A 9,405-nucleotide genomic window follows, 5' to 3' on the forward strand; every position below is an offset into this window, starting at 1 on the left:
CCGTTGAGAAATAAGGAAGTTACAGCAAAATTCAGAATTTCTGGCTTTTATTTTGAAATTTCATGAAATTTGGGGAAGGGGCTGAACACGTAGAAGTAGGAACGGTGCAAATCCGTTGAGAAATAAGGAAATTACAGCAAAATTCAGAATTTCTGGCTTTTATTTTGAAATTTCGTGAAATTTGGGGAAGGGGCTGAACACGTAGAAGTAGGAACGCAGCAAATCCGTTGAGAAATAAGGACGTGTCTGCAAAATTCAGAAATCCGACTTTTATTTTGAAATTTCGTGACATTTGTGGAAGGGGCTGAACACGTAGAAGTAGGAACGCAGCAAAACCGTTGAGAAATAAGGACGTGTCTGCAAAATTCAGAAATCGGACTTTTATTTTGAAATTTCGTGAAATTTGTGGAAGGGGCTGAACACGTAGAAGTAGGAACGGAGCAAATCCGTTGAGAAATAAGGAAGTTACAGCAAAATTCAGAATTTCTGGCTTTTATTTTGAAATTTCATGAAATTTGTGGAAGGGGCTGAACACGTAGAAGTAGGAACGGAGCAAATCCGTTGAGAAATAAGGAAGTTACAGCAAAATTCAGAATTTCTGGCTTTTATTTTGAAATTTCATGAAATTTGGGGAAGGGGCTGAACACGTAGAAGTAGGAACGGTGCAAATCCGTTGAGAAATAAGGAAATTACAGCAAAATTCAGAATTTCTGGCTTTTATTTTGAAATTTCGTGAAATTTGGGGAAGGGGCTGAACACGTAGAAGTAGGAACGCAGCAAATCCGTTGAGAAATAAGGACGTGTCTGCAAAATTCAGAAATCCGACTTTTATTTTGAAATTTCGTGACATTTGTGGAAGGGGCTGAACACGTAGAAGTAGGAACGCAGCAAAACCGTTGAGAAATAAGGACGTGTCTGCAAAATTCAGAAATCCGACTTTTATTTTGAAATTTCGTGAAATTTGTGGAAGGGGCTGAACACGTAGAAGTAGGAACGGAGCAAATCCGTTGAGAAATAAGGAAGTTACAGCAAAATTCAGAATTTCTGGCTTTTATTTTGAAATTTCATGAAATTTGGGGAAGGGGCTGAACACGTAGAAGTAGGAACGCAGCAAATCCGTTGAGAAATAAGGAAGTTATAGCAAAATTTGTAAAGATTTTGAATTTCGGGCTTCCATCCATCCATTCATTTTCTGAGCCGCTTCTCCTCACTCGGGTCGCGGGCGCATTGGAGCCCATCCCAGCCACCATCGGGCAGGAGGCGTGGCACAACTGGTTGCCAGCCAATCGCAGGGCACATACAAACAAACAACCACAGTCACACCTACGGGCAATTTAGAGTCTTCAATTAATACATGTTTTTGGGATGCGGGAGGAAACCGGAGTGCCCGGAGAAAACCCACGCAGGCACGGGGAGAACATGCAAACTCCACACAGGCGGGGCCAGGCATGGGGTCTGAACCCCAGACCTCAGAACTGTAACCAGTCGTCTACCATGCCACCAATTTCAGGCTTTTATTTTGAAGTTTCGTAAAATTTGTGGAAGGGGTGTTGTTCACAGAGAAATAAGGAAGTTACGGCAAAATTCATAATTTCTGGAGTTTTATTTTGAAATTTTGTGAAAATTGGGGAAGGGGAATTGTTCACAGGTTGGTTTGAATGAGCTGAACACGTAGAAGTAGGAACGGAGCAAATCCAGCATTCACACAATAACCTCTTTCCTCAGAGGTCAAGCATATCAGACTGACTGTTTATACTTTAGTTTTGGCAAATCAACTGCTTATGATTCAAATCACATTTCATGCTGCTGGGAGTCAAATCAAGACAAACAATTCTCAAATTCTCACAATGGCACTTGTAAAGTTGACACACTGACACAGGCATACATTTGGAACATTTCTGCAGAGTTCTTGAAATATCAAAACAGACATTTTTCCTTGGTTAAACATCAAATTAGAGTGTCACTATGTCACCTCAGTTTGCGGGGTGCATGTCCGCTAAAAAATTGTCTTTTTCTCAGAAATTTTTAAAGTATTTTAGTTCTTAAATTGTCTCATTCTTATTTTTCTTCCTTGTAAAATTGCTACATTAAAGTGGTAAAATTGTCTTTCGTAAAAAAAATTAAAAAAAAATCTGCTCGTTATTCAATTATGGTCTGTGGAATTGTCATTTTCTGAAAAGTGCGACTTTTCTAAAATTGTCTTGTAAAATGTTTTCATAAAATTGTGACTGAATTGTAAAACTAATTTTTTTGTTATATTTATTTTATCAAATAACTTTTTTCTTGCAAAATTGCATTATCACAATCTTTGTAAAATTGTCACCTTTTAGTGAAATGTGATTTTTTTTTCTTGCTATTTATGACTAATTGCCTTGCAATTTGTTTCTTGGAAATGTGTTTTGTAAATATTTTTCTAAAAATCAAAATTTTTCAGCTAGTTGCAATTTTATTTCAGTTTTTTTAAATTGGTAATTTGTAAAAGAAAAAGAAATGTAAATTATTTTTTAAAACTTCTATTAGAATAGTTTTTTTCTTTTTTGTCTGTGACTGTTCATTTTTAATCTTGAAATTGTTTATTCAATAGTTAGTTCTTGAAATGTAAAACCTTTTGTAAAATTGGTTTTATCTATCTATCTATCTTTACCTTTGTAAAAATTGTAATGTGACTTCTGGAATCGTAAAAAAAATATTTCTCGTTTTTCCTTTTCAGATAATTGTCCTTTGTCCTGTCTTTTCTTTTCGTTATATGATAAACTGTATTCTTGTAAAAATCCGACTTTTTGTTTAAAGAACAAGCCCCAGGCATCGTTAGAAAAAGTAATGACATTTATTTGCGTCCATCACACATGATCACCATATATTACGTCTAAGCACAGACTTGGTTTGATTTTCACGTGCCATCCACGTCACTCCCTCTCGTCAGCGTTCCTTCAAAAGTAAAGACAAGTGCGCTACACCATGTAGACAGACGCAGCTCGGCCAGTCCCGGCTCCTCAGTGGTCTTCTCTGTCCGTCTCGTCGCTGGCGTCTTCCCCCAGAAATCACTGTAGTAAAAGAGCGTCTCTGAATATAATGTTGGGAAAAACTCAGTCCGGGTTCCTGTGTGTGTGTGTGTCTCCGTGCCGGTCTGAGCTGAGGCCCGCGAGCTGAGTCCTGAGGGGCGGCGGCGGTTCCGGCTCGGGGGCCGTCTAGCCGATGACGACGCTGAAGCCGCACTGGAACTTGTTCTTGCGGTGGTTGAGGAAGGCTCCCAGCGCCACGGTGAGCGGCAGGGGCGGCAGCTTCTTCTCCAGCGTGGCGCCCACCACCCAGTTGCTGTCCACAGTGCCTGGAGGACAGCGGAAGACCATGAATACGCTTATACAATATGCGCTTCATCCAAAATGAAGGTGAATTAGGCTCACCTTTAAAGAGCAAGTTGGCTTTGGGCACATCTAGCTGGTAACCCAAAGATGTCGTGGTCTCTTTCATCTGCGTGCTGGCTTCAAACTCTACACCTACCTGCAACTGTGACACCAAAATGAATAAATAAATAAATAAACACTTAATTTAAAAAATAAAGAAAAAGAAAAATCATCTTTTTATTTACCGGAAATGTTTAAAGGAATGTTTTTTTTAACATTACAATATTTTTGTAAATTTTTTCAAATTTAAAAGAATGTATTTGCTTTAATTCAATGTTAATTACTGTCATTTACATTATTTTATGCATGTTATTGTTTTATATTTGATTAAAATAATTACATATGCATCTTTTCCAACTATTTATTACTATTAATATCTTTATATATCTTCTACATTTAATCAACAATTTATTACATTTTATTTATTTTTATTTTTTCAAATATTTATTTATTGCTGCTGATATCCAAGTTGTTTTTCTTTACTTTCATTTACAGTTTTTAAAAAGCATGTGCTTTTTGGAATTTGTATTAAATATTTCTGTAGCTGGGATAGGGCTCCAGCATGCCCGCGACCCAAGTGAGGAGAAGCGGCTCAGAAAATGGATGGATGGATGTTCTTATTTCATGCATTCTTTTAACATTTGGGGCTCTGTTTCCCTGACTAGCGGAAATCCGACACGGTGCGTAGTGTAACTCCGCAAGGGGGCGGGTTAGGCCAGGTTGTCGTAATCCCGCATTTGCGCTGCAGCCGTCTTATTTAACAAAAGGGGCTCTCTGAGATGGTGGGCGTAAATACAGCTGACCTTATTCGCTGCCAATCAAAGCGGCTTCATTCATTCATTCATTCATTCCCCTTAAGTGAGGCGCAATGATGGTCTCGCATGCATGGAGAGAGCGATCTATGTGTGACAGCATGGAGCATTGTCACTTGGCCTATGTGGCAACAAGCTACGTGATTAAATACAGTATGAATTGGTGATCACTCATGAATCCATTCATGATCAATCCTTTTATAGTATGTACCATATTTTTCGGACTATAAGCCGCTACTCTTTTCCCCTGCGGCCTATGCAACGATGCGGCTAAAATATAGATAATATATAAATGCTTAAAACATGACCATTTCCCATAATGCACTAGGGTTTGGGCATGCGCAGATGACGCTAGTTTTTGGCGCAGTCAACGCAAAAAGCAGCACGAACGCAAAATAGTTTTGATTTTTCACACCCTCATCATGAAAGTACAAGAAGAAAAGCGTATGATGCAGCTTTTAAGTTGAAAGCCATCGATCTGTCTATCGTGCTTTTAAAGCGTCACTCCGAGGTGAGCGGGAGGCTTGGATGACCAGCGGCGAGAAATCTTTCACAAAAACTGGCCGCATGCGAAGATAATCCTTTTCTAAGGTTTGCCAGTGGATTTTTAAAAGCGTGGCGCAGTGTGAAAGAATCTACAATCACAAACGCATTTCGAAAGGCTGGACTACTACGTGAGGAGAGCAGCACAACTTCAGCGGTAACTGTGTCTCGAGATGAAAATGACATCGAGAGCGACAGAGAGACTGAAATGGTGTGTGACGGAGATGTTCTGAGGCTCTTCAACTCCGACACTGAAAACGACGACTTCAGTGAACAGGAGGAGGATGAACTGTTATGTTTGAGCCGTTTTACTGCCGTGTTACAGGCGCTGTGTGGAAACAATTAAGGTATGTAAATAAACATTGACAAAATATTTCTGTGTAATTATCTAATTTCACAACGTATATATATGTAAAAATATAATATATGTAAAAAAAATAATAATAATTCTACAAATTTTGTGGGTGAGGCTTGTATTCCGATACGCTCTATAGTCCGGAAAATACAGTATTAATTTTTGTTCATTCAACAAAGATGTTTAAAACCATTTATAATTGACTGTGTTAAATTTGACAACACTTTTTTTTAACCATTTCTTGGTGTTTATGATATTTACAAAAAATACATTGTAAGATCCAAGCTTTTCATTGATCAGTGTTGTGATGAAAATGGTTTGGAGTGTTTGCATGATGGCTTGTACCTGATCGTTGGCTTTATGATAGTACGTAGCGTGGCATCCTGCTCCTCCCACAGTCACCGTGGCCATGCAGTTGTTGCCTGACCACAACAACCACACAAGTACATACAACTTCTAAATGGTGCCAACCTATATATATATATATATATATATTTTTTAAAATATTTTTCTTTAAGATGAGGGGGGAAAAGTATCTCACGAGTCTTATTTAATTATTGTACCACAATGAAAGGAAAAAAAGTGTTTTATTCTGTTTGAAACAAGTCATCATGTCTTAAGATTACTACAATAAAAAGGTGATTATTTTTATTATTTTTTTTATTTCCCCCCTGAAATCTAGTGCAAGTGTCTGGGTGTTTGTATGCCCATGTGTTTTACTGTTCTCCCAGTGTTCGATAACATTACTGAGTAACAACTTTATTCCTACAGAAGGACGACTTTTTCCTTTCCGAAATATAATAACTTATTTTCAAAAGTGAGGGTAATTGTTTTCCTCATCTGACTGACAATCAAATCCCCTAAAGAGGCAGCTCTTTTGTTCTCCAAATATTATGAGGATTTTCCTAATAAGTGTGACTTTCTCGCAAAACCACTACTTTTCGTGGAATATGGAGTCCATATTTTTTCTTTTCAGTGTGGCCATAACAGTGAGTACTTTTTTGTCCAGGCTGTATTTTACCTGTGTACCTGCCCAGGAGGGAGGTGACCGTTCCCTCCTCGCCCGGTCTCCGGTGGTATACAAGCTCACCCCCGAGAGCAAGCGCAGGTGTTATGGACTGAAGATAGTGGGCCACAACGATGCCTGAAGAAAATTCCAATAACTAAGGTGGTGTTTCAAGACAAACAAGCAGCAGTACGCTTGGGGCAAAGAGTCATACCGGCGCCTACGAGGACGTCAGGGTTTCCCAGCGTCAGGGCGGAAGTGAAGTTGGCGCCGCGGTACTCCAGGTCACACTGCCAGTTCACAAACTTATGCTGCTGAGTCTGGAAAAACAACACAGTAGTTCAACAACATGTTGTACTGTCTGTGCGTAAGTAAGTTACCTGGAGGGCTATTTTAGAGCGGACGGCAGTGGTGAGCTGGTGGATGATTTGTGCGTTGAGGCTCCCAGTGTTGTCCATGTCTCCCACCATGACCGGGAACGACTGAAGGGAAAAACAAAAATCTTTGTTCGTACTCATTTTGCACACGTTAAAATAAATTAGAGCTCTCGTGAAATGATAAATTTTTCTCATGAAATGATTACTTCTACTTATATAAAATCATTTTCTCTTAAAAGTGGTGACTACCCGTAAAATGACTTTTTTCTCAGGTAAATATTTTTTTGGGGTGAAAAAAAAACTGTAAAATGAAAGTTTACATTAATGGCTTTTTTCCTCATAAAATTGTTTTTTTTCTTGTAAAATGATTTCTCAGAAAAGAATTTTTTTTTGTTAAAAAAATTACAACTTGTAAAATATTCTTTCTTAGAAAACTTTTCATTTTTTAAAAAGACTTCCCATAAAATAACCGATACTTCTGTTAAATTATTCTTTCTCAAAAATATTTTTCTCGTAAAATAATTTTTCTTGTGAAATGATTTATTTTTCTAGTGAAATGATTAATTCCTCGTAAAAAGATTACTTTTTCTCGTTGTTTTTATAATATGGTCAAAATAATTGACCAAAATGATATTTTCCTCACAGAATGATTACTTTTTCCTCATAAAATTACAAACCTTACTCTTAAAATGATTTTTTTCTCATACAATTTCAAGTACAACTATGACAATTTTCTTGGAAAATGATTACTTCATCATGAATCTTTTTTTTCTGGGAACGTGTTGTTTTTTCATGTAAAATTATTAATTTATCTCATAAGATAATGACTTGTTTGTTATAATTGTTTTTTTACCTTCTAAAACGATTCGTACATTTCGCACATGCAACGGAATGTAGAATGGTGGTTGCTTACCTCGGCCGGTCCGGTCTGTTTGCTGCCGACATACGTGGAGCCAAATCGATAGCCAGAGTCGCCCAGGGTGCTGAGGGTGATGGTGTGGCTCACCTGGAAGTGGTTGCTCAAGCCTTTGTTCACAACTAAACGCACGCCTTCCATCTGAATAGGGAACACCTCTGGAACAAGGGAAGGAAGATAAAAACCCGTTGTGACATCAGATACAATGACAGTCATAAAAATGGATCTAAAGTGTGCGTGCTGGCTGCTCAGTACAATACAGCTACACTAAAAATATCAATAACTTCTTGATTTTAAAATCGAGACCTTCCCCCCCCCCCCCCCCCCCACACTTTTACTTCTCTCAAAATTACAACCTCCAAAAGGAGATTTTTTTTTTTTTTTTTAAATCATCAAATCATGTTTTATTATAAAATGATGACTTTTTTGTAATATTACTATTCTTGGAGAACAACGCTTATCAGAATGTTTTTTGATTTTTTAACCTTAAAATTAAGATAGATTAGTTTTCTATGGTAAAAATGTTTACATTTCATTGCTATTCTGGCTTTTCTCATAAAAATATTTTTATTGTAAAATTATGACCTGTAATCGTCCTGTGTGACATGAACAACAGACTTGTAAAATGAAAAACATTTTCAGCGTCTTTCTCGTCAAAATGACAACTGTTTCGCAAAAAATGACAGTTGCATTACAGGGATTTTTTCCCTGTAATATTACAATTTGATTCTTGCAAATTATTATTATTTTTTTTTACTCAAATCTAAACTTTTATTCTCCTAATATTTCAACTTTATAGTTGCCAAATAAGCCTAGAGTATTCTTGCACATAAAATTGCAATTTTCTTATCACAGAATTACGACTTCCTAATACTGCAACCTATTCTCTTTGAAAGATGATTGTTTCTTGCAAAATGAATTTTTGGTAAAATTATGGATTTTTTTTCCTGACATTACAACTTTATTCTTGCAAAATGAACATTTCTTGTAAAATGATGACTTTTACTCAGATTTTGATTTTATTCTCGTAAAACAAAAACTCTCAATGAATGAAGACTTTATTCTCATTATTCCATCTCCTCCAAGTATTTGTTTTTCTTATCAGCCTGGTCATACACACAAACAAAAAAGCTTAGATCGTGACATTAGTGAGTAGTTTTTTTTTTTCAAGGTGTAAATTAGCCATGCTGTCAGTCATTTTAACGAGTACAACTGACTAACTGAGCGTGCCTTCTTTAACCAAATAAGATGCACAAACTATGTCGTTCGTAACTTACAAAACGAGAACCCGCCTTAATAGTGACAACGACAGTTTGACAAGACAACAAACAAACTGAAGCTTTTCGACGCTTACCTTTACATTTGCGGTGGCACTCCTCGTAAGTGCCCGGGTTGGGCAGCAGCGACGACTGCTCCACGCCGGTGATCTGCAGCTCAGACGACGGAGGAACGGAGGACACTGAGGGCATGGTGAAACCGGGAGGCACCGAAACCAACCCCGGGACCCCCTGGCCTCCTCCAGCCGCGGCCGGGGCGGGAGCGGGGGAGGCGGCAGCCAGCACACTGCCCATACTGTGAAGCTTGTACAGACTGCAAGAGATTGTAGGGATGATTGAGATGCTCGCTTACAGTGGTGCCTTGAGATAGGAGTTGAATTAGTTAGGCGACCACACTCTTAACACAAAACCGAAAATAGATGAGTTTTTCAGCGAATTGCTGGAGTTCGGTTGCACAGAAATAAATGCAAATATGTAAGAAGCTGAATAGTGAACTGCGAATATGCGACCAATATGGGTGGGATTACCATTTGTGGTTTAACGCAACCAGAGTTTGTGGTTCATTGGCCACTATGGAAAGGATCTGCTGAATTACACGGGATGATCATTCGCTTGGGAAAGTTGCCTTACTTTTGAACAATATGTGCTCCCCACCCCTCACTTGTGAAATGAGTAAATGATGGAATATTATGCTACTAATATTGCATGTATCTGC

The 9,405-nt window shown here is 38.1% G+C and overlaps 1 protein-coding gene across 3 annotated transcripts in view; it reads right to left on the reverse strand.

Annotated features, from left to right (window-relative positions):
* Positions 1–2,808: 2,808 nt before the first annotated feature.
* Positions 2,809–9,405, reverse strand: part of tomm40 (translocase of outer mitochondrial membrane 40 homolog (yeast)) — an 8,237-nt gene continuing 1,640 nt past the window's right edge. For 2 of the 3 annotated variants that reach the window (XM_061777421.1, XM_061777422.1), the window contains exons 2-9: positions 8,768–9,003; positions 7,411–7,571; positions 6,501–6,602; positions 6,335–6,440; positions 6,136–6,258; positions 5,460–5,536; positions 3,405–3,507; positions 2,809–3,328 (exon numbers count right to left, since the gene is read on the reverse strand). In XM_061777421.1, coding sequence (XP_061633405.1) covers positions 3,189–3,328; positions 3,405–3,507; positions 5,460–5,536; positions 6,136–6,258; positions 6,335–6,440; positions 6,501–6,602; positions 7,411–7,571; positions 8,768–9,003 — 1,048 coding nt within the window. In that variant the 3' untranslated portion in view covers positions 2,809–3,188. The remainder of the gene's footprint in view (positions 3,329–3,404; positions 3,508–5,459; positions 5,537–6,135; positions 6,259–6,334; positions 6,441–6,500; positions 6,603–7,410; positions 7,572–8,767; positions 9,004–9,405) is intronic. The other variant, XR_009789106.1, reaches the window with a different exon arrangement.

Source organism: Phyllopteryx taeniolatus, chromosome 6 (genome assembly GCF_024500385.1).
Source record: "Phyllopteryx taeniolatus isolate TA_2022b chromosome 6, UOR_Ptae_1.2, whole genome shotgun sequence".
NCBI lineage: Eukaryota > Metazoa > Chordata > Actinopteri > Syngnathiformes > Syngnathidae > Phyllopteryx > Phyllopteryx taeniolatus.